The sequence below is a fragment of the Caretta caretta genome, chromosome 11 (assembly GCF_965140235.1).
Source record: "Caretta caretta isolate rCarCar2 chromosome 11, rCarCar1.hap1, whole genome shotgun sequence".
Lineage (NCBI taxonomy): Eukaryota > Metazoa > Chordata > Testudines > Cheloniidae > Caretta > Caretta caretta.
In genome coordinates, this window is record NC_134216.1 from 56,355,330 (window position 1) to 56,381,028 (window position 25,699).

General features: G+C 43.6%; 1 protein-coding gene across 5 annotated transcripts in view; it reads right to left on the bottom strand.

The window, feature by feature from the left end:
* Nucleotides 1–25,699, bottom strand: part of DNAH7 (dynein axonemal heavy chain 7) — a 285,097-nt gene that overhangs the window by 139,715 nt on the left and 119,683 nt on the right. For 4 of the 5 annotated variants that reach the window (XM_075118030.1, XM_075118029.1, XM_048868444.2 and 1 more), the window contains 8 exons: nucleotides 22,964–23,062; nucleotides 20,176–20,424; nucleotides 10,612–10,761; nucleotides 9,156–9,338; nucleotides 8,110–8,286; nucleotides 7,728–7,859; nucleotides 4,355–4,579; nucleotides 885–1,082 (listed from right to left, as the gene is read on the bottom strand). In XM_075118030.1, the coding sequence (XP_074974131.1) occupies nucleotides 885–1,082; nucleotides 4,355–4,579; nucleotides 7,728–7,859; nucleotides 8,110–8,286; nucleotides 9,156–9,338; nucleotides 10,612–10,761; nucleotides 20,176–20,424; nucleotides 22,964–23,062 (1,413 nt within the window). The remainder of the gene's footprint in view (nucleotides 1–884; nucleotides 1,083–4,354; nucleotides 4,580–7,727; nucleotides 7,860–8,109; nucleotides 8,287–9,155; nucleotides 9,339–10,611; nucleotides 10,762–20,175; nucleotides 20,425–22,963; nucleotides 23,063–25,699) is intronic. The other variant, XM_048868445.2, reaches the window with a different exon arrangement.

Consider the following 25,699-nt stretch of genomic DNA (forward strand, 5'->3'; position numbering starts at 1 on the left):
ATCCATAGGATTATTTTGACAAGGAACAAAATCATTATAAACTGTTTTTGTCAGTCAAGCTCTCTTTGGCTCCCTCAAGTGAGCCTAAATGCCCCAAAAATCATGTCAGATGGAATTTGCTGTCTACTCTGCACACTCACTTTACTTGGTGAATTAGTAAAGTCTACACAGTTGCACCAATGATACACTGGAATTTTAAAGGATCTTGTGATCACAATAATCACAGGAAAGTTATAATAGAATAATACAACAGAAGCAATAATATAAAGTTAAAGTTTTATCAGCATGTTCTGGTGATGCCAATAAATCATGACACCAGAGCTTAAGGCCTCAGTTCAGCAAAGCACTTAAGTATCTGCTTAACTTTAAAGTTGACAGGATTTAAGATTATGCATGTGCTTACATTCTTTGCTGCATAGGGATGATTTTCTGAATCAGGGCCTAAGTGGTGTTTTAGCAGAACCTTAAGGCTGAATTTCGTTGCTCAGAAATATTTTGCAAAACATACAAGTATAATTCAACAAATTATATTTTTATATACTGGATTCACACCATATCATTATTATTTATCTCACTGCCATTAGGGGTGAACACCAAACTTTAAAAGCAGCAAAAGCCAAGCTGTGTATCATGTATGAGGAGCAAAAGATTTTCCTTTTCCCCCTCACAGTTATACAGGATGAACACAGTACTGTTACTTGACCTTAATAAAAACTGGTGAACTTCTCTGATCTACATGTTTAATAAATAAAACTAATATTAGCCATAATTTCACATCTTAATATCCAGTAATTTGTTTCTTGATTTGATTTTATCCACAATTTTGGCAGTTTAGTCTTCACCATACACATTTTAAACCATATAATTTCAAAAAACCCACTTACAATAATATAGATACTCTTTCCAGTTCCTGTTGGCCCCACAAATATGGAAGGTTTTTGATGCACTGTCAGCAACTCCATTAGCGCAGAGTATCGAATAGTATCCAGAGTTGGAACAATGATTTCATTAAACATCATATCTCGAGATATGGGAGGAGCTGATTTGAGTGTTTCCACCCAGGGTTCCCATAATCCTGCTCCCTGTTTTAAATTATATGAATATTCAAACATTTAATAGTAAGCAATAAAACCAAAAAGCTCTGTATTAATATGGTGGATTGTATTATACATAAACACTTAAAGGATAATCACTACTAAAAGTTGTTATTTTCATGTTTGTTTCAGTATCAAAAATTGGACTACACTTAACCAATTTTGTGCTTTCAATTCAGAGTACTTAAAAATACAGAGAACCAGCTGTTGCTTATATGAGCAAAGACATCAAGATAAAGATTTTGTCCTAAAGAAAATAAACAGTTACTGGAACTTTTCAGACCAATTTATCACTAGAAAAAATAAAATAATAAATTTCTTACCTGATAATTTTCTCTCTTTTAGAAGCTTCTCTCCTAATTCATCACTAATATGTAATACCTCTCTGTGGAACTCAGAGTAGAATGTGGCTGGAGTCTCCAGGACTAAGACCCACCCTTCATCTCAAGCCACCAGAAGACTTCGTTAAAGGTGCAGAAATACTCCAGTAACCAATTATTGTCATTATGACAACAATTTGTAATTATTGACTAGCCTTAAGGAAATTATTGTGTGTAAGTCTCCTTTTAGAGAAAGATTTCAATGTTAACAAATTATATTCCTGACATTTACCAGACTACTGGAGTGAGATGAATAGAAAGAAGTTGCTAACAGAAAGAAAATTATCAGGTAAGAAATTTCTCATTCTGCTGCACAACTTCTCTCCTCATTCATCACTGAAGGAAAGTAGTAAGTAGTGAATCATACAAACAGACAGAAAAAGGATAAGCAGAGTTTTAATTACTATCAGAGTAGAATAATAGACAGAAATACGAATTACCCCCATAGAGAGCAAGATATTTGCAATTTAAGGAATTATTGGGGAAGCCACGGAACACCACCTTTCTATCAAGTGATGCCTCTGCAGAGAAACGGAACCTACTTTGCAAACCTTTCCCAGGTGAAGTCTATACACTTTTCCGCACAGTACCACTGGGGAACTTGTAGAGGGAGCATTAACTCCTCCTTCAGCGTTCCCAGATGCTTACCATGCCAACTGGTGCACTATTTTAACAGATTGTCTGCAAAAACTTTGAGGCCCTCAAGTTTTGGCATTTTGGACAGAATCAGTTGAACAGGGTACAACTGGCAAATGTATTCCATACACTTGGGATATATCTTCAGAACACCAGGAATAATTATTTATGCCACAACCTTCTTAAGGGGTAGTAAGGATTGCTACTCTTATGAGCTGGATGAAACCTTGATATGGCTTGAGCTAAAACCTCTTTAAACTGATGCATCCACCATTTAAGTCAATGGTAAGAGACAGTTAAGGGGCCAAGCCTAAAACAAAGCCTAACAGAGTCTTCCCAGAAACTAGCACCAGCTAGGCAAAGGGTTCAGTTGGCTATTGAGACCAGGTGGTTATATGGTGGAGGTGGGGAGAGAATACACAGAAACTGAAAACAGACTGAAAGAGACACCTGAAGGAACAGCTGAAATATGTGGCTTATCCTGGAAGAAACCTGGGGAAAGGTTTTTTGGGTTACAGTGTAGGCTGAAAAGTGTGCTCTTGCTGTAGTGAGCAAAAGAAGCTATTTTCTGCTATTTGGTTCAGACACACAGAACTTTGTACATTCTTTGTAAACAAATAAAACTGCATCAAAAATATCTATCACCAATTTCTCTTCCAAACTATGACTTGCTGCTCAAGTAGAAAAGGGTCAACAGTACAGATTGATGGGAGAACTATTTTCCAATAATTGTGGAAGGAAGAATTTACCTGGAATGGAATGGTTTCTGGAGCTATACACTGAAAAATTATGAATGGGCCTGTTTCTCTGATCACATGGCACTAACTGACATTATCTATGAACGTGTACATATGCATAACTTGTGACCTAAGCCTTGATGTAACAACTAAGAACCTTTTCTTAAGACTCTGGATGCAGAAGATAGAGCAAAAGGAAAAGTCTTGTACAGGAACTGTGAGCTCTCAGATACAAATGCTTTGTCTTTGTAATGCTGAAAAATTTGTTGGTTTGAAGGAAAACTTAATCTGGGTTTCTTTGGAAGCTTCTTCTCCAGATTTTTTCCTTGGGTTAGGGTAATGCTAACCCTTGGAGTTAATAGTTACCAAAGGATTCCTATGCTGGCTTTCATGGTGAGAGTTGAGGCTTCCTGCTGTCTCAGCTCCTAATTTCTCTGTTTCCCCAAACTGCTCCCCTGCACATTTGGATGCACAAGATATCTGTTTAGGATGCCTGATTGCTATTCATGGGTGTAGCACAGCTTTTTTATAGCTATTAATTATTAGAAGCCATTGCTCTGGTCACAAATCACATCAATGATTTTACCAACGCAGAATCCAAGACATCTCACTCCAAGCAAGGATCATACTCCCTAGATGGTGACAGGTTTCAGAGTGGTAGCCGTGTTAGTCTGTATCAGCAAAAAGAACAAGGAGTACTTGGTGCCACAAGTATTCCTCGTTCTTCTTACTCCCTAGATGATGAGCCACCACTTGCTTGCCACCAAGCAGGGTTCCCTTACCAAGTATATGAAAAACCTTTGCTCTGAATGGCTATATCTGAGGCCCTTGTTGAGACTTCCCATGGTGGAATCATGCTTTTGGGTGGGAGGTTGAGGAAAGCCCAGCTTTCCAACTCAAAACCCTCGAAAAGGTTGGTGGCTTTTGGCAGCACAGCATAGTTCATCCTCACAAGCCCCATGCCCTGGCAGAGCGAAGATCAGTAGCTTGCAGTAGCAGGGCATAGCTCACCCTTTGAGGTTCCCAAAAAGCTATCTATAGCACCTCAAGGACTTGGTTCAATGTTTGCATGGCTTCTCTTCTGCTGGGATGAGGAGCAGAGAGACCCCACTCGAGCAGTGCTGTATTGGAGAAATCAGAGGGTTAGAGCCTCAATATTCCAGTGCTTCCTCAGCTGATGAGTGGCAGCAAAGATTCAGGAACTGAAATGAAGCCATTACTGCAAGAAAATTAATTAAAATTAAAAAATTATAAAACCAAGTGGTTGGTAGAAACTGAACTGTCAATTGGTTCCACCACCAGAAGTAGAAATTCTGGTGACCTGAGTTGATGGGCAGAGCTTAGTCCTGGAGCAACAACAATGGAATGCCTCTGAATTTCACAGGTAGGAGGTATTGTTACCCATTCATAATGAATGAGAGAATCTGTGCAACAGAAATGATACCATATAGTCTTAAACAAAGATTACTTAAGAATGGGTGTCCCCATTTTGTTTTGTAATCCTCACCTTTTTGACAAACCGATATTCATAAATTGTTCCTTCTTTAGGAAACGGAACTGTGAAGTTCTTTGATGATAGTTGATCAATACCACTCAGCAATTTATATTTTTCTCTTGTTTCCTCACTAATTGGTCCACCAAGTAGTTCTCGCACGATCTTGTCAAATTTTAGTCGATCATCCTCCTTACAGCTAGCTCCTACAGACCAGATCAGTGAAAACAGGAAAATACCCTGGAGTGGGGGCAGGGAGAATATAAAGTAGCTCTTCAGTAGCTGTGTACTACAATATGCCTATCCTTTGCTCACTGAAATCAATGAGACCTTTGCCATTGATTGCAGTAAGAGCCGATTGGGCCAAATGTCTTAACATATAAATTAAACATATAATAAAAATATTATAGAAGTAATGAAATATGACAAGGAATGTATTACACAGATATGACAGCTCAATCTGTGTTCTCTTGTGCTTTCCAGTACTTGAGAAAGCCTTTTATAGGAATGCAACATGTGATCTTATTTATTCATTGGTTTGTTCTTTTAAAACAGCAATTAATTTCTTTATTTGCTAAACACCAACAGCTCAACAGAAAATAAAGGAGCTTAGCCTTCTGACTCAATGAGCTTACATTGTTAAATAAATAATACAATATCAATATTTCACGAGATGACCTTCTATGGGCCCTATTCATCATTGCCTTACTTCCCCTTTGCATCAACTAAGGCCCCAATCCTGCAAACACTTAGAGATATGCTTAACTTTACTCCCATGATTTAAATCAATAGAACTACTCACAGCAGTAAAGTCAAGAGTAGGCATAATTGTTTGCAAGATTGGGCTTTCAGCAGGTGCAAAGGGGCTGGAGAGCAGGGTAAAGCCCCACTGGAAACATCCTTGGTGAAGAAGATCCCTGAATAGGAGAATGTTACACTTCTGTCCTGCATCAGCACCAGGCACTATAGATTTACCTGAAAGCAGGGAAAACATTTTTTCAAGTTTTATTTTCAATATAAGACCCTATGTATAATGAAAATTCTTTTGTTGGTTAGTTAAGCTCACATTCAAGGATCAATCTATATCTATCATCAGGTGGACAAAAACACCCTTATGAATATACTGTCAAAAATAAGTTACCATAACAGCTGGTTAAAAAAATATATTTTTTTTTTTGTGAAAAATTTCAAATTTTCATCAAATTTTTTTGGATTTTGGAAAAAACCCTTTCACTTTTTTTATTTTGATTTTTCCATGAAAACCTGACAAATTTTGACAAGGACAGAAATTTTCTCATTACAATTTCCATTTTGTCAAAAGGCATTATTTGTTGTAAAAAAGTTTCAGTGAAAACATTTCAACCATCTCTAATTACTACGGCGTAATATTGATATCACACTGGGAAACTGGAGTTACTGTTCAAACTAATTGGTAATGAACAGTAAATGATAAGTTAAAACGTTTTCAAAAGATTCATCAGCATGACCACAAAAAAAAATGTGTGAACTATGGGCCACATCCTCAGCTGTCATAAATCAGCATAACTCCTTTGAAGTTAATGGAACTATGTTGATTTATATCAGCTGAGGGTTTTACCCTTTGTCTACTATAACAACTGCATCTGTGTAAGCAACAAATGAAGCTCTATGGCTAGGAAGGACCTCATGCCAAAATCTTCACTAATAGTGTCCAGCATCATAATCAAAACAATTTGTATCTTGCAAAATTGCTACTGTACAATCCATGTGTTTGGAGGTAGAGAATTAGTAATATTCACTGCACAGTGAAGCACAGAACTGAATAGTATATGAACAGGTTCTTATCTACTTATAGATACAATATCAACCTGCAGTTATATTTAGAATGTACTGAAAGCATGGAAAAGACACTATGGTAGATAGTGGTGATGTAGGTTTGTTAGCAGGATTTGGGATTGAGGGGTGGTGTCTCCTTTCTGTACTGTCCATATGAGTATTATACCCACTCATCCCAAAGAATGCTTGCAAGGTTCTACTTTCTCTGCCTCCACCACCAAAGCAGAAGAAAGAAGTGCAGCAGATGGTCCTATTCCAGGAAAGATCCCCTTGTTATTTTATATACTTCTTTCTGTTTAAATCTCCAAAATTTTGGTTCCAGAGAAAGAAAAGGGAGAAAGAGTGAACTGCTCACTAATGTGTAACAATTGGCTTTAAAAGCCAAGAAATTACAAGGAAAGGAGAGAAAGCTAAACCAGTAATTATGTCTACATTGCAGGCTTATCCTGGGCTCACACCTGGGTTGTAGCCAACTCCCCTCCCCACCCCACCTAAACCGTCTTCATACAAAACCCTTATGCCTAGGCTCACATGTGCTTTGAACTGGGGCATAGGTTACAGCCCAGATTTTGCTTTAAGGTAGACTCTGAACACAAACTTTGAAATTCAAGATTAAGCTAATGTCTGGAAAGCAAAGCTCAGCTTTTGATAGTCCTCCAAGGCCACAGATCTTGGCCTGCATTTTCATGCCCTTCTACCTATTCACTTCCCACTTGTCTCCCATACACTGTAAGCTATCTGCTGCTTTATATACACCTGATCAGTGTTTAACCCTTCATTCCACATGGTCTGCTCTATTTCTGCAGTATTCAGCTCACCTCAGCCAAACAGTCCTAGAAACTTCCATCTCAGCTTGCTGCTAGCTGGCCAGAAGATCATACCAGGGTTCTGGTTAACCTCTGGTGTGACTAAGCAAAGAACATGAGTTTGGGAGATGTACTCAAAATCATAAATTCATAGATATTTAGGTCAGAAGGGACCATTATGATCATCTAGTCTGACCTCCTGCACAACGCAGGCCACAGAATTTCACCCACTCCTGCAAAAAACCTCACACCTATATCTGTGCTATTGAAGTCCTCAAATCATAGTTTAAAGACTTCAAGGAGCAGAGAATCCTCCAGCATTGTATCATTGGTATAAAAACATCTCAAAGAGGTTTGCTGAGGTGAGGAGCAAGCGGACCATTGTACAGTGCAGGGATCACATTAAAAACCTAAATATGGCCTACCACGAGGCAAAGGATGGGAACTGCAAGTCTGGCAACTCCCCATCTACCTGCCCTTACTACAAGGAGTCTGACTGGGACTGTGGCAAGCACCCAAGTATAGAGCCAGATGCTACAAAACTTATTAACAATTTATTTCAGTAAATCAGACATGAAAGACTAAAATGTGTGTTAATTAAAAAAGTACCTAATAAGAAGGTAACAATTTTTCCCAGACAGAATTTACAGGATGTTTATTGTGATGACCAAAGATTGTTGATTTTATTGTTTATGGGTCCATTCCTGGCTGTGAAGTCCAATTTGGGACTTACCATTCCATGTGTTAAAAAGATGAATGTTGCCTACCTCAAGCCAAGAGAAAGCATCACGTTCACTCATGGCTTTAATTTTGGCCTCATCAGCAAACTCATCCATCATGCAGTCCATGAGATTCATCAAGGATCGAACTAAGTTTGTGTCTGAAGTAGGAGACAATTCCTGAAATAACAGAAATGTTCTCTATGGCACGTGTATTTAACTAACTGAAAAGAATCCAGTGTACATTTATTTATTACTTCGTACAGACATGACAGTAATCCTCTATGGTGTATGTGCCAAAAACATGTACTAGAGCAAAATAAAAATATAAATGAAAAAAACCATTCACAGGACAGAATTTCTAATATACATGATCTAATCTATACACTCAAATTTGTTTTGCTTCTCATAAAAGCATTCTTTATCCTACCTTTGTACATTTTCTAATGAACTCAATAGTAAGTGGAACCATTCTGTCAAACAAGCCTACTATAAATTCTTTATGCATAGAGCTGACTCCAGGTGGCATTAGATTTAGCCAAGACACCATCAGTGGTCTCCAGCCTAACGTGTGAGGCTCCATGTAGATCATGCCACATCTAGAAACCTATTTAAAAAAAAAAAGGATATCTGTTACCTTGTGTGATCGCTGTAGTTTTTCCTGCTAAAAAGAGCCTTAAACAATATTAAATGTTGTCCTATCCAGATTCTGAGGTCATTAGAAATTGGAGACAATTATACTATGCTGAACATAAAGATACATACATACCCCTTATCTTGTCAGAGTGTGCTTTGGTGAACTCTGAGGAAAAATTCAAACACAACTTCACCAGTGACTGGCCTGGTGGGGAAAGTGGGAGTATTCTCTTCTTCAACTGATTTAGACCACAATAATCAAGTTACAGCAGAGCATAAGTCGACAACTAGTAGTACCCAGCCTGCCCTCTCATTGACTTAAAATTGAATAAAAGATCAACAAAGTTCCTGATTATTCCAGATATCCTGTTGTGCTTCCAATATTATACAAGTTACAGCTGATTGCACTTGCAGACTGCCCTGAGAAGGAAGCTCACACCTTCCCCTGCTATCCATCTGGCAGGTGCAGTTAGATAGTGAGCCAGAGGTCCATTGATCTTTGGTTTTACCAGAATTTGCCTGGTGGTTAATTTAAAGATTTGCTTCAAGGCTGTTTCTTTTTCCTTGTCAGAAATTCAAAAGGGCCTGAATGCTCTAGGTATGCTTTAAGGGACGTACATAACTTATCTCAGATAACATTCTTTGTCATTATCAACAATTTAAGAGTAATGACTACAACATGTTTTTGTTTTTTAAAGTTGCATAAACACAAACTGTCACACAGGACATTGTAAATGCAAAGAAATTGGAAAAGAAGCTCCTTCACAATATTAACTTGCCACAAAGCTTCAGAATAATAGACTATATTTGATAACCACTCTTTCAAAAATGGATACTTACAGTAGCAGGGGAAGCAACTTCTAAATCCATTGGTTCAAAAATAAGACTCATTTGCTGTGACATCTGAATGATCTCTCCACTCATGAGACATAGTTTCTTGTTATCATCCAGCACAGTATTCATATTCTCAATCCATACTGCATCTACTGGTCCATCAAAAATCAACCATTTCCTGTCTGGTGTCTGGTTTACAGAAAATATTTCGAAAGAATATTTAGCCAAGTAAATTCAGAATATTTTAGATCTAATATATTTCCATAAATCATATTTCTCTGAAAATGTGCTGAGAGCAAGGCTGTTACATTCAGAATTTATTTTTGGAAAATGAACAAAACATATGAATATTATCTAGTCTTAAAACTCTTATAAACATATACTATGGTGATCCTTAAAAGCTTGCTATCTGTAGGCCACATTCTGCCACTCTTACGCAGGCTGCACAGTATATTATTCCTCAAGTAGTATCACTGATACAGATTCTGATATTTTTGTTCATGATGAGCAGCATCTTGAAATCAATTGGACTACTAATAGAGTATGTTCCTACTCAGCATGAGTAAGAAGATTCCAGTCTTAGTCCCATTGACACCTGTGTGTACTTGAGGAGTAAGGTATATTCAATATGACTAAGTGTGCAGAATCCTGCCCATAGTAAGATACTACACAACATGTGTAAATAACCATCAGCAGTATTCAGGGTATTTCCCATGGGAAGTATTGGGAAGTACAAAGGGACCACTTCTACAAACACTTACACGTGTGTAACTGACTCACGTGAGCAGTTCCACCAACTTCAGTAAGTTACTAATGTGCTTCTGATGTGCTTAAGTTTATACAGGATCAGAAGCTAATAGGGCAGATATCTGAGGTAACCTGCTCTTCATTCATGTGCCTGATCCACCTCTCATTGTAGTCAAGGCAAAGATCATGAAACTGTTTCCACTGAGTCAATAGCAACACTCTCATTCACTTCAGTAGTGTAGGGACAGGGACACCACGTATAAGACTTAAATATTCTTTGGAATACAAATGACCATATAAAACATCTATTAACATTCCTAAACATCAGAGTTACTCTTTAGGAACAGTTTCCTCCTAATCGCTACACAGGTGTGCACTCAGGGAAATGATGCAAGGAGCCTCCCACAGGAGTACTACAGAAGGAGCACAAGAAATACTTGCTAGGAATGTGCAGAACCAGGCCAAATTGCAGTCCTTGCACTCAGTTCTTACAGTCAGGGGAGCACAAACTGCTCCTTCCAGCGTGACCAATGAGGTCACAGGTCCATGTCTGACTGCTCAGGGTGTACTAGGCTGCCATAAAGGTGTGTTGCAATAGTTGTCTCATTACAAGTTGTGCATACAAGGCACAATCAAGCCCCTACACATCAATATTGTATGTCTATCATAGAATTATTTTTACATAGATCACAAAATACATTAATCTTGTGTATACCAAGGAAGAAGCAAATGATCTAAAGCTCACTGCCAGGATGCCATCCGACCATTCATGTGAGACTGGATCAAATTGTCCATACAGCTGCCCCATGGTTATAGACTTGGGATTTATAACAGTGATCTGAACCTTATTTTCCTCCATCAGCCCCTAGATACACAAAAATAAAATGTATTTAATTTATACAGAGTTTAATTTATAGTGTCATCTATTTTATTTTGGTTTCTCCTATTTTATATAATTACATCTTAAAACTCCTAGTACTGGGGCCAAGAAGGACAAGAACTAATCTGTGCAAACTGAACTTTAAAGATGATCTGAAAATATTTTAAAGAAAAATACCCTAACTGTATGATAAGGAGCTGGAGGTCAAATTTTGTAACTAAACAATATCCTGATAAATGAAATGTAAAGAATGGCAGTACTGTCCAGTGAATGTGGCACTAGATTGTGAGTTGGATGATCTGGGTTCTATTTCCACACCAACTGTGTGGTCTTGGACAAGTCCCTTCACCTCGTTGTGCCCCAGTTTCCCCATCTCTAAAATGGGAATAATGATGCCTTCCTTTGTAAAGTGTTTTGAGATCAACAGATGAAAATCACTACGTAAGTGCTAAGCACTATTGTTATTTAAAGCATATAAGGAGCTCTAATTTTATTTCTGGTTAACTGAAGTTGATCCTTTTCTTCTGTCTCTGACATGATGTAACATTTTATCCTACATGTATCTTATAGTTCTGAAGTGATAAGAAACCACTGTTCCATAGGAATGCATGGCAACCAAAAGTGACAACTCCCATCAGTTTGTCTGAGCACAGTCACGCTAGAACCTGATAATATAGAAAACATGCATCGCACTGTGCTTCCTCTGGGAAAAATTCTGTCTTAATTCTTTCTGGAAGTGAACGCTATTCCTCATTCCAAAAGCAGCACAACAGTATCAATTTCAGGATATCTTTATGAATCAGGAGTCAGGAATTCATTCATTCATTCATGTTTAAGTGTTTTAACAGCCCTCCCCCTATGGAGAAGACATATCTTTCATTGGTTATGTTCCCTCTGTGAACTGCAAAATCTGGGAATTTTTATTATGCTGTTTCAAAGGAAAGCCAACTCTTTCTGAAAGGATTTATGTTACAGCTCCCCTCCTTTCTGACAAGCAGTCTGATTTGGATTATAACTTAACCATGTCATGCTTTTTTTAAAATTTCCCAAAGAGAGAGTTGGGGAAAACTGTAGTAAGTCAGTCAACCCAGGCTTTTAAGTTCATCTAAGCCAGTGGTGTTCAAACTTTTCCAGTCATGCCCCCTTATCATTAACAGAATCTGTCTGCACACACCCCCTCCCCGCCCCATTACTACACAGCCAAGGCTTCCTCAGCAGCAGAGCTTGGGCTGAAGGCAGAGCTGGGAGTGGAACTGGGGATGGAGGAGGAGCTGGGGCTAGAGGCAGTGCTGGGCTGGGGTTAGAGAGGGAATGAGAGCAGAGCTGGGCAGGGGGAGGAGTGGAGCTGGGGCTGGGAGTAAAGTGGGGGTGGGGTGGAGTGGGACGGGGGACAGATCTGGCCTGGAGGTGGAGCTGGGCCTGGAGGCAGAGCAGAACTGGGGGCTGAACAGGATTGGAATCAGAGCTGGTTTGGGGGCAGAGCAGGGCCCCACTAGACCTTCCCAAAGTTTCTCCATGCCCCTTAGAGGGGTCCACCCCACAGTTTGGGGATCACTGCTCTAAGCAAAACAAAAGAGCACACTCATCATATCTATGAGAGGCTTCACTCATATCTATGAGAATATCAGAAATGAAACAGTAACAAAATATGATGTCAGTTCTAGAATTTAACTATAACCACATAATATGGCCAATTCTATCCTTGTCTAATATTATAATAAATAATTTAAAAACATATAAATAAAATAAATAAATAAATAAATACAAATAAAATGCTGAAGCAACTAAGTTTGGGTCGGGACTTCAGAATGACAAATTCCTTACCTGATCATTTTCTATTAGCAGCTTCCCTTCTAATTCACCAATTAAATCATCAATTCAAGCCAATCAGAATAGTTCTTCCAAAGATGTAGAAATATTCCAGTTTTTTATTAGCATTAAAAACACAACTTAAATTTATATTGACTAGCCTTAAGGCAATTATGCATGTAAGTCTCTCTTTCAAGAAAATTTTCAATTTGTATTCCAGTCATTTACCAGCTACCAGGGTGAGATGGTTGAGAAAGGAAGCTGCTAATAGAAAGAAAATTATCAAGAAAGAAAGTTCTTATTCTGCTTTATAGCTTCTCTCCTTATTCATCACAAATAGTGTGACAGACCCAGGCCAGTTGAGTACGGCGGAGTAGTCCTGTTGGTATCCAGGAAGTGGGTAGGCGGTAAAGCGGCCCTCACCTCCTGAAGTACGCGTCGGGGAGTACAAGATCTGGAGAGCCCCATGCACTGAGTGAGCGTCAGAGGATCCAGCCAGTCTCCCCGGTCGTAGTCCAGGAGGTCTCCGACTCTGGTGACTTCTGCCCGGACCAACCTCTGGCGCACCAAGGGGGACTCCGCCCCTGCACATGGAGCTGGGGGTTGTGTAGCAGGGGCTCCACGAGGAGATCCGCCCCCTTGGCGGCCGCCACTGACCTGGTGGCCGAAACCAGTTTCCAGGTTCGGAGGAGTCCCTGGTAGAAGACTGGCAGCCCAGAGAGGTTTCGCAGAAGACCCCTCGGATGGAGATAAAGGAGCTGCCAGTCGTATCGGAGCCCTCTGAAGTGGTGCAGGAAGGCGTGCGCAAGTATGCTCCTTGCCGGACTACCTGCACCATAAAAGAGTCTCTGCAGGGCCTGGAGGAGTAAGACGTGGACCTGGGTGCGCAGGCACTTCAGGCCCTGTCCTCCCTCCTCCAGGGGCAGGTGACCCAGTAGAGTCCTGGCCAGAAGAACTCCAGAACCAACTTCTGGAGGTTGGCCAGGAAAACCAGGACTGGGACCAGGGTGTTGAGCTGGAGCCAGAGCATGGACAGGACTAGCTGATTGAACACCAGACACCAGTGCCCTCCCTCGGAGGGAGAAGCACTGGAGTAGTCCTGCCCATCTCCGGAGCCGCTCTACCACCCTGCCCTCTAAACCTTTCCAGTTCTCCAGCGGAGACAAATGCGTGGCAGAAAGGTAAATGCCAAGATAGAGCAGTGGACCCGCACTCCACTGGTGGCCTGAAGCACAGGTGGGAGGGAGTTCGCCTGCCACCTGTCCCCGACCACCAAGCCATATTTATGACAGCCCCCCTTTTTTTCTCCAGGGCATAGAAGAAGTGAGAGCCATGATTCATCTCCCGAAGGAGGCGGATGCGGGATTGAACAAAGGCACCCCAGGCCCGATGGTCCTCGAGGGCCCGGAGCTCCTTCCGCTTCTCCTGGCATGCTCCACATAGGAATGGATTCTCGGGTCTGGTGGCCAGATGCCTCTCTAGCTCTAAGACCTCCCGTTCCAACTGCTCAGGACAGGAGACCACGAATGCCTCGGAGCATGCAGGGAGTTCAGGTGGCAAGGAGGCAGGAGGGGTTCCATCGGGGGGGCCCCCCAGGGAGGGACTGTGGAAGAGTGTCAGTGCTACCCTCCATTGCTGCCACGCCATCCCCAGCCAGCTCTAGCAGATGGGATGCACCCGGGGGCAAGGCAGAAGGCTTGATGTCGGTGGCCCCATTCCTGGTCTTTCAGGGGGCCTCCGCATCAGATGGAAGGAGCAGAGCTCAAGCCTTCCACTTGTCCTGCTTCCCCTGTACTTGGACTCAGCCCTCCATGGCATCATCTGTGGGCTGGCCAGAAGGGCTCAGGGGGCAAGGGCGATGGCATGGAAACACGGGGAGGTAGTGGTGGGGCAGCACGAGGGAGGGAAGATTCCCCCTGGGGCAGGCCCCCTCCCACGCCCGGCGGTAATCCCGCCACACCCTCCTCCATAGGCCCCGCCAGGCTGCATGCAGTGGTGGCGGGGCTCTCCCAGTTGTCTGGGCGCACTGGGGGATGTACCCCCAGGGCCCAAGCAGAAGCAGTGGTGGGCTGGGAAGAAGGAGGGGTGGCTCCAGGCGCCAGGCAGCCAGGGGCACCGGAGATGACAGGGCCAGTGCCCTGCCAGGGCTTGGGGGTCCCGGACGCTCCTCCATGCCGGGCCAAGGGGCAGTCCCTTCAGACGTGCCCCCTCGCCTGGCAGCAGTAGCATCAGGCCTCCCCCATAGAGTAATGCACCCAGTAGCAGGCCCCCTGGTAGGGGATCAGAAAGGACCCCTTGAGCACCTCTCCATCACACGCCACCGGTAGCAGTTGAAGCTGCACCTGCCAGCAGAACAAGAGGACGTGACAGAGGGCGGGATCTTTGCAGCCCAGGGAGAGAGGGCTGACAACTGACAGCGGTTTCCCTAGGGCAGAGAGGGTGGATAATAGGGCAGCATTAGGGAGAAACGGAGGGACGGAGGTCAGGACCAACGGGACGCCCAGGTCCTCCAGCGTCTCCAGGCCCCCCCACCGCCTCCTGGGTGGCAGCCTCCAACGCCAGGAAGAAGACCACTTTCCCATACATTTTGGAGGCTGCCACGACAGCCGTAGGCCCCACCACCCTCGCCAACACCCGCATGTAGATCTCCATGTGGGGCGAGGCGAGCACCTGGAGGCAACAGACACCGTGCTTCCTCGTCAAGGTGGGGAAGGGGCCCCAGCTGCCAGAGATGATAGCAGAGGCGGTGGCCAGGAGAGATGATGTAGCAGCAGGCAGGGGAGCCACTGCCACCTGGGCATATGCCCTGGGGGCCGGGAGAGGGGCACCCACAGAGCTGGTGGATGGAGCAACAGGAAGGGACGCCGTGGCCGGTGGCAAGGCTGTGACAGACGGGGCAGTCCCTGCCATGGAGGGCCTAGCCTTTTTGGTGGGGCCCTTACCCTTCTTTTCTCCCTGGCCTTTCGCGCCGGCTGGGGGGGCTCCCCCAGAATCGGAGGGGGCAAGGGACATGGCAGTAGTGGAGTTCACCCCGTTGTCCACCGCTGCTGGTGCCCCAGCGGGGGCGGTAGCTGGTGGTTTGGCAGCGGCACTTGAGGTGGGAGCCACAGGGGATGGGGAGGACAGGTGGAGGAGGGGCAGTGGGGGCTGCCCGAGGGATCTCACCCACCTTGTCCCCTGCCATAATGAGCAGGGATGGAGGAGAAACACCGGGGGGAGGGTAGTAGGGAAAGGGGAAGCAGGTCAACCACTCCTCCTGGCTAGGCTACAGGCAGGGGAGGAGGGCGCCAGAAGAAGGGAAGGATGGGGGAGCTATCAAGGACTTGGGGGATTCAGTCACCAACACAGGATGGGATTCCGGCTCCTCTAGCTGCACTGGGGGGGGCTATAATAGCATTGGGGGGTGCAGTGAGACAGGGGTTCAAACTGAAACAAGGGAGGGGTCGCAGTCAACCCACATAAATATACAAGGCAGGTAAATTTGGATGGGGTAGAAACCATGGTACTCATAGACTCAGGGAGTACTATCACCCTAATTTTGGGTAAACTAGTGAAGAACAGCCAGTTAATGCAGACTAAGCATACAGGGGTAACCTGTATCCATAGGACTGTTAGTTACTACCCCATCATACCAGTGAAAATTGAAATTCAGGGAAATGCCACCGGGGTGAAAGCAGGGGTAGTCCCAAACTTCCCATACCCCATGCTCATAGGTAGAGATTTCCCTAGGTTTGGAAACTTGCTCCCACCAGAGGGATTGGAGGGAGAGGAACTCCCCAAACTTCGGGAGGCTTCCACAGCAGAATGTCACCTCCCATTTTTCACAGAAATGTCACAGGAACTATTCCCTGTCCCGGGGAAAGGCAGGAAGACCAAGAGAGAAAAAAGGCCAGCCAAGGCCTTCTGCTACAGGGACAGAGGGCCACCTGTGTAGACTGACGTACACAGGCAACCAAAGGGGAGGGCCCTGAGATGGAGGAGGGGTCAGAGACTGGTTCCAACTCCAACCTCATGGAACCGGCCGAGAGGGTGGAGACAGATCCCTCAGAGTATGTGCTTGTCATCCTAGACTATGCAACCAGGTACCCAGAAGCTGTCCCCTTATGAAACACAGCCTCCAAGAGCATTGCCAAAGAACTAGTGGCAATCTTTGCCCCAGTAGGGCTACCAAAAGACATCCTCTCAGACCAGGGAACACCGTTCACGTCCAAGCTGATGAAGGACCTGTGTTCCCTGCTCCATGTCCAGACACTGTGGACCTCGGTTTACCACCCACAAACCGATGGTCCAGTGGAAAGATTTAACCAGACCCTCAAGGTCATGATAAGAAAGGTGGTAAGCAAGGATGGGAAAGATTGGGACAACCTACTACTGTACCTCATGTTTGTCATCCGTCAGGTCCCCCAAGCTTCTACCGGATTTTCCCCCTTTGAGCTGTTGTATGGACACAACCCCCGAGGCATCCTACGTAGCCAAGGAGATTTGGGAGGAGAACACAGTGAGGGGAAGAACGTAACAGAGCATGTGTTACGGATGAAGGACACATAGCACCTAGAGAAGGCCCAAGAGGCCCAGCAAACCTACTACAACCGTCAAGCCAAGGTTCAACAGTTTCAACCCGACGACCGAGTAATGGTACTGGTAGCCACCGCTGAAAGTAAGCTGTTGGCCCAGTGGCCAGGGCCCTACAAAATAGTTGAACCCGTAGGGGAAGTAAATTACAAGGTGCGACAACAGGGACGTTGAAAACTGGAGCAGATATACCATGTCAACCTTCTGAAACCCTGGCATGCCCGAGAGGTGTGCACAGTGGTTCGAGAAGACCTGCACTCAGGGAACAGGTGAGGGTGTCTCCCGATCTAATGACAGCCCAGAAGAAAGAGGTAACTGAGATGATCGCCCAATATCAAGACGTATTCTTAACAAAGCCAGGTTGCACAATCGGGACATATCACCACATCATCACGAACCCTGGGGCCAGAGACTGTGGGAGTTCTGTCACCAACCTCCTTGCTGGCTAATGATGAAAAGGGCTCAGTAGATTGTAACCCTGGGCCTAGAAAGAGAAGGGCTACATAGAGGGTCACAGTGAGCCTCTGACGCTAGCATAAACCGCCTGGAAGTGCGGGATCCACAGGGACAAAGTTGGAACAGGGAACTGCGGCTGATGGGAGCTTCGGTGGAGGTACCCTCAGGCAAAGGCAGTGCACAGAGACCTCTGTCCCCCCTCTCCCGGAGGCCGCAGGGATGTAGTGCCAGCCGCTTCCAGGAGTGGCGTGGGGCCAGGACAGGCAGGGAGCCTGCCTTAGCCCCACTGCTCACCGCTGCCACCCTGAAGCTGCTCAAGGTAAGCGGCGTCAGGCCGGAGCCTGCACCCTGAACTCCTCCTGCATCCCGCAACCCAACCCCCTGACCTAAGCCCCCTGCTCCACCCCTCCTGCACCCCCTCTGCATTCCAAGCCCCTGCCCTGAGCCCCCAGATGCACCCCGCACCCCTCCTACACCAAACCCCCTGCTACACCCCTCCTGCACCTCAACCCCGTGCCCTGAGCCCCCTGCTGCACCCCGCACCACTCCTGGTTACATAATCATGTTACAATATGTTAGGATTGGTTAGTTAAATTTCAGGAAAATGATTGGTTAAGGTATAGCTAAGCAGAACTCAAGTTTTACTATAGAGTCTGCAGTCAATCAAGAAGTGGCTGTGTGGGGGGGAACAGGGCATGGGGATGGGGAAATTGGAATCATGTTTTGCTAAAGGGGGAAATGGGAACAGGGACACAGGTAAGCCTCTGTGGTGTCAGAGCTGGGAAGGGGGACACTAAGGAAATAACTGGAATCATGCTTGCTGGAAGTTCACCCCAATAAACATCGAATTGTTTGCACCTTTGGACTTCAGGTATTGTTGTTCTCTGTTCATGCAAGAAGGACCAGGGAAGTAAGTGGGTGAAGGAATCATCCCCCTAACACAGACCTTGAGTGCTTTGCTGGACTCAATAGTTGAAAGGTTTGATAACTTTGATGAAGAATTAACCTGGAAGCTCAGAATAATGCTGCAGCTTGCAGGATCAGATGAAGACTGTTCAGGCATGGTGGGATCTTTTTTCTCATGCTCTGAGGAGACTCTCAATGAGCACTTCAGAAGAAAAAGCTTCATGTGGGCCTCTCACCAATTGCTGCCTTATGAAGGAGACACTTCCTTTTGTCTTTTTGGAACCTGGAGTCTCTGGAGTTTGCAAGACTTACCTTTGAGCAGGCTGTAAGGCATTCCCAAGGAGAGGAGAACCCTCTTGCTCCTGGTCAAGCATTCCCATGGTGGAATCATAGCTTCAGATGGGGGTCAAGGCCCTGGCATGCCTTTCTGACTCAAAGCCCGATGAAGAGCAAGGGTCTGCAGCTTAGGTGCTGGGCCTAGCTCACCCTCTGAAGCTCCTAAAAAGTTGCCTGCAGCACCTCTTGGATGTTGCTCAATGCTTGCAGGGCTCCTCTGCTGCTTGGGGTGGCAGGCAGAGGGAGCCCACTCAAGAGGTGCTGCATCAGAAAAACCTAAGTGTTAGAGCCTTGGTGCTCTGGCGATTGCTCACAACAAGAGAGGGAGAGAACAGCTATAAGATGAAACAAAGTTGCTCCAACATAAGAGCAAATAAAAATTAAAGTTACAAAACAAAGTGGTTGGGAGAAACTGAAGTGCTCATTTGTTCCATCACTGGAAACAGAAATTCTGGTGCCAGAGTTGAAGGGTGGACTTAGTCCTTCCAGTAACAACAATGGAGTACCTCTGTACTCCACACATGAGAGGCATTACCCATTTGTGATGAATGAGGAGAGAAGCCATGCAACAGAATGGATCTGGGATTTTGTTTCAATCCATTCCAAACATAGGAACTATTGGCAAAATTAGGATCCTGATCTGGATTTTGTTCAGATCCTGGTTTCGCTTCACACACGTCTCTATTTAAAGTATTACCTTATATTTGTAATAAAACCTTCACCTGGCAATCTTGTGAAAATAGATCAAGAAAATCACTACAGCCATAGACTATACTAACTTGTTTCAGTGCACTTCCTCTATGCTGAGGAACCCCCATTAAAGAAGGGCTCAGGGGGCCGCCTCCCAGATGAGGAATCCTTGACAATGTGTGTCTTTTGGAGCGATATTGCCAGGAAGCCAGTGGCTTCCATACAGGCACAGGGCTTCCATACAGATGTGTTATTGGACCCCTGATTTTTCCTAAGAGGTCAATTCTCTATTCACCCAACCTTCAGGAAGAATTTGGAGGAAACTCCATGTAGGCAAGGACATGGAGTTTTCCTTCCACATCCCCATTCCTGTTAGTATTGTGGACCTTCAAAAAATGTGTCACTACCTTACTGCAAGTTTACAAGTACATCTGTTCTACCAAACACTTTGCTGTATAAGTATTTTATGCATTCCACATCACATATTTAACAGTGTCACTACCTTACTGCAAGTTTACAAGTACATCTGTTCTACCAAACACTTTGCTGTATAAGTATTGAATATGCTGTAGCATTTGCTTACTTTGCAAACTGTTTTGATCAAAAATATCTGGCAAAATATTTAGTTACCTTCTCACACAAGTCACCCAAAGCTGTTGCCAAAACTCGATAGGCACATGTTTTCCCCCCGAATGGTTCTCCCACTATCATAAAACCATGACGGACAATCATCATTTCAAATATCTGTAAGATCTTCTCAGCAAACATGTCGGTCATTTGCAAATTCATAGCATCACAGTTCATTTTTATTGCTTCTAGTAAGTCATTGTAATCCGGTTTTGGAAGCTTCACACCAGGAAATAAATCTGAAGTAATGCCCTGCCAAAGAATGAATTACAATGTATGTTTATCTTCTCTTCATAGACATTCAGGATGCAATCTTTGAATGTACTCCCTTTATCCTGTGACTCTAAACAGATAAATATGTACTTATACTCTTTGATTCAAATAGTATAAATCACACCTGTGGTAGTGTTAATAGCACCATTCATTGCTAACAACTGAATCAGTAAAAACATTTGAATTATGTGAAGAAGTTGCAACTCCAAAATATACATGACCAATGGTTTGATGTTCTAACTCATTACTACAATATATTTTATGCATTCCACATCACATATTTAACAGTGTCAACAGAATGGAAACTGGCTCTGTGAGATCATATATTTCTCTCTTATAAACATTAGCTTTTATCAGAGCAGGCTTAAATGAGTTGGTATAATTTATAGTTTGAAGGTTGAGAAAGCAGTTATGTTTCTCTCTCAATACCTCATAGTAAGTGGAGAATTATTTAAATCATTTTAATGTAAAAGCAAAGATCCTACATTTTTACCTCTAGTACTTCACATTACTGAAAAAAAACAAGAATAATGTTGAACATATTTAAGAGACAAAGGAAAAACAGATACTGCAGGCAATAATTTCATTCCTACAATGTCAACTTACAAAGCTTAGTGAAATTACATCCATAGAGATTCCAACCTATTATTTCAGAAATGACCATCTTCTTATGTTATACCCAGGTGTGAGTATCATTGTGGGAAATTAGTTTTTGTAGTGACCCATCCACTCCCAGTCTTTATGCAGGCATAAACTAATTTCCCCCTAATGATACTCACACCTTCTTGTCAACTGTTTGAAATGGGCCACCTTGATTACATTGAACTCATTAGCACTACAAAAGTGATTTTTTCCTCCCTTCTTTCAACTGTTGAGAATAGCCCATTTCCACCTTAATTGTATTGGCTCGTTAGTATTGACCCGTTTTTGGTAACACAACTCCATCTTTTCATATGCTGTGTATTTATACCTCCCTAATGTATTTCCCACTCCATGCATCTGATGAAGTGGGTTTTAGCCCATGAAAGCTTATGGCCAAATAAATCTGTTAGTCCCTAAGGTGCCAAAAGGACTCCTCGTTGTTTTTGCTGATACAGACTAACACAGCTACCACTCTGAAACCTGACAGTGACCAGTTTTCCCACCCCAGTTGACCACAGCAGAATCTTGGGAGAGAAGATTAAAGCTTTCCCACTTAAAGACAATCACATTCCCTACAAGGAGAAGAATTTGAGATATCAAGCTTCCCACAAGGTGAATAGCTCCTGTCCTTTGAAATGTACTTACCCACATTCCCTCTCCATTAGTCATCTATCTCTTTGCTTGCTCTCCTGATCATCAGAACCAAAGGATTCTGCTTGCCTTCACATTGTATATTATAATACTGTGCCATTGGATTTTATAATTTAGATAACTGAAGTTTAAGAAAAAATATATATTCTCTGTGCCTCAATTTACCAGTGTTGCCCCCAAATTCCTAAAAGAGATGGCTCTATCACACTTTTATTCATCCACGAATTCCCTACCCTGAAATCCTTCCTGTCCTTTTAATCATTCTAAAATAACACAAAAGTAAGTGTTATGGGCCAAAGTTTGAAAATGCACCTACAAAATGCAATCTATGCACCTACAAAATGACACATACTCCTATCACAAACAGATGAAAATTACATTTGCATCTGTATTTTGGATAATTGCATATAAATATCCATGTCTGTGTGTGACATCTCTCACTTTAGCACCACACATTAACTCAGATTCTCTTTTCCTCTTTTAGCCATATGAGAATACCCACAACACAGGGGAGCTCTAAGCTGGTGTAAAGCATTGTAGCCTGCTCCTGCACCAACTGCCTCCCAATGCCGGTGCAGGGCATGACTAGTCACATCACAGATAGAGACAAACATGCTTGTGCACTCCACTAATATTCATCTTGTGCGATCCCATGGGGACCACAGACAGCTTGCGTAAATTAGAACAGCCTCTAGGACACGGGGGCACAATAGCTCCACCCTGAGAAGGTTACAGCTAACTTGTTGTGTCCCCCAACCTAGTCCTGCACCAAGATCCACTCAGGGCAGAAGAGAATCTGGGCCCCTGAATCTATATGACTCTTTTCTCTGTTCATTACACTAAAATCTTGGTTGAAACAATGAATTTCCTCATCTAAAAATGGGAATACTATTACTTACCTATCTCACATGACTGTTTGTAAAGTGTTTTGAAATCCTTGAATAGAAGGCGTTATAAAGTATTATTATGTTATCATTTTTAGTTGGAAAATTGTGTTGGAAATTTACATTAATCTGAACTATTAAAACCAGAAGCAGCATTTCCTAGAAAGAGGACTAAATAAATTGCCTGGGGGGAAACTGTTAAGACTAAATTTTAAATTGCTTATAGGTAAGATTAAAGTATTCCTTGGACCATTTGTTTGACATCCTTGCTTTATGCTAATTACATCAATGAGCATCTATAAAAATCTTATTGCCTTACTAAAACTACTTTAGCTTCTTACCTCAAAAAGTGGTAAATCATGGGACAAAAACTTAGGCAGGTTTACGTCTATAATGGATCTTAGTAGCAAAATTTCTTCGTTCTCTGATGGATATTTCAGCTAAAAAAGAAATTACACTGATGCAAATATGTTCTTAATTTATTTTTATGGTTTCAGAAAGTAGATGCTTGTTTTACAAGTTGTGCATTCCTGTTGTGCATCTTTGTACTTATTCATCACAGGTTTCAGGTCCACTGACAATACTATATGTTCCAGCTGTAGGTTTATAAACGTACATCAAGTCTTTACAACCTAAGACTGATCTTATTGTTTGGGAACTGGCTGCCAATCCACTTTCATATTAACATTCTGTTGAGAGGTGAGGATAGGAATTTGACTTTGACATTCTTTCTGTATTGCAAAATGCATTCTGCGATGTGTGCCAACTATCTCCAAAGATGGGTAACTTACCATACTGTCAGGTAAAGTTAAAGCATTCAATGCAGTGGACATTCTTATAAGCCTATACTTTAAAAGCTCTATCAGGCTATAAAAAAATCTAGAGTGAATATGTATGTATTTCTCTTTTGAACCACAACATATTTATTTACTATTTTTTTCTTGAGTATTAGGATATACAGGTAGCAGATTCAAAAAGGTAGGCATGTTACTGAGTAAGTCTAAATATAAAGAGTCAGATTTACAAACATGGACACCTAAGTTATGCCCGCAAAATGTATGCATTCATGCACTGTACAAACCAAACCCATATTTGCACACCAAAAACCCAGTTACTAACGTTCCATAACTGTTCTTCAAGATGTGTTGCTCATATCCATTCCACATTAGGTGTGCACTGTGTGCACTGCTGCTGGAGATTTTTCCTTCAGTGGTATCTGTCGGGCCAGCTCTAGCACCCTCTGGAGCCGCACACTCATGCACTGGTAGAAGGGGTGCTGAGGGCCATGCACTCTCTCAGTTCCTTCTTGACAGACAACGCTGACAGAGAGGTAGAGGGTGGGTCATGGAATGGACACATCTTGTACAACAGTAACGGAAGATTAGTAACCATTTTTTCTTCTTCAAGTGCTTGCTCATGTCCATTCCACGTAAGGTGACTCACAAGCAGTACCTCAGGAGGTGGGTTTGGAGTTCATGGACATGTTGACTCCAACACTGCTCTTCTGAATCTGGTGTTGTCTCGAGCCCGTTGGGTGATGGCGTAGTGGGATGCAAAGGTATGCATCAATGACCAACTTGCAGCCCTGCAGATGTCTTGGATTGGCATTTGCATGAATCCTGCTGAAGAGGCCTGAGCTCTCGTGGAGTGAGCGGTTAGGATGGTTGGTGACAGAGCATTTGCCTGCTCGTAGCAAGCTCAAATACAGGCAGTTATCCAGGATGAGATCCTCTAGGCTGACACCAGAAGCCCTTTCATCCCTTCTGCTAGTGTTACAAAGAGTTGTGTGGATTTGCAAAAGGGTTTAGTCCTCTCAATATAGATGGCGAGGGCATGCCTAACACCCAAAGCATGAAGCCACCTCTCTTCAGAGTTCCTGTGAGGCTTTGGGAAGAAGACTGGGAGGAAAATAGCCTGGGTGCTATGGAACTGTGAAACCACCTTCGGCAAGAAGGCCCGGTGGGGGAATTGTCGGACCTCATCTTTGAAGAATATTGTGTACAGTGGTTCTAACGTAAGGGCCCTGATTTCAGAGACACTTCTGGCTGAGGTGAGTGCCACCACAAAGGCAATCTTCTAAGAGAGAAGTAGTAAAGAGCATGATGCTAGCAGCTCGAACAGAGGGCCTGTGAGCCTTGACAGGACCAGGTTTACGTCCCATGGAAGGATCAGTTCATGAACCTGAGGACAGAGTCTCTCCAGACCCTTGAGAAATCGGACTGTTATCTCATAGGAAAACACTGACCTGCCATTCACCGGCAGGTGGAAGGCTGAGATTGCTGCTAAGTGCACCTGGACAAATACAAGGGCCAGTCCTTGCTGCTTTAGATGGAACAAGCCCAATATAGCCTGCAGGGAAGAACGAACTGGAGAGAGACCTCACTGAGACACCCATATTGAGAAGTGTTTCCATTTGGCCAGGTAGGTAGCCCAAGTGGACTGTTTCCTGCCACCTAGCAAGACCTGTTGAACTGCTCTAAACAGGCCTGCTCCCCTAGGTTCAGTGATGTAACATCCACGCCATTAGGTGAAGGGAGGCGAGGTTCAGGTGGAGCAACTGGCTGGGTCTTGTGAGATCAGGTCCAGATGGATTGGGAGCAGAATGGGGGATGCTACTGCTAGATCCAGTAGCATGCTAAACCAGTGTTGGTGTGCCCACACTAGGGCTATAAGAATAACTCTCACCTTGTGATACAGAGGGACTGGGGGAAAAACACAGAGCAGGGGCCGTGACCATGGGAGCAGGAAGGTGTCAGAGAGGGAGCCTGGACTGTGCCCACGCAGTGAGCAAAACTGAAAGCACTTCCTGTTCTGCTTTGTGGTGAAGATGTCTACCTGGGAAACCCCCATCTTTGGAAGATGAACCTGGCAATCTCCAGGTGAAGGGACCACCCATGGTGAGAGGAAAAGGATCTGCTGAGGTGATCCACCACTGCATTTCAGGTTCCCAAAAGATGTGGCACCTTCAGCTGGACGGAGTGCACAGATACATAGCCTCCTGACACAGGGCAGAGGATCGAGCACCTCCCTGTTTGTTGATCTATAACATGGCTGCGGTATTGTCTATCAGAACTTGC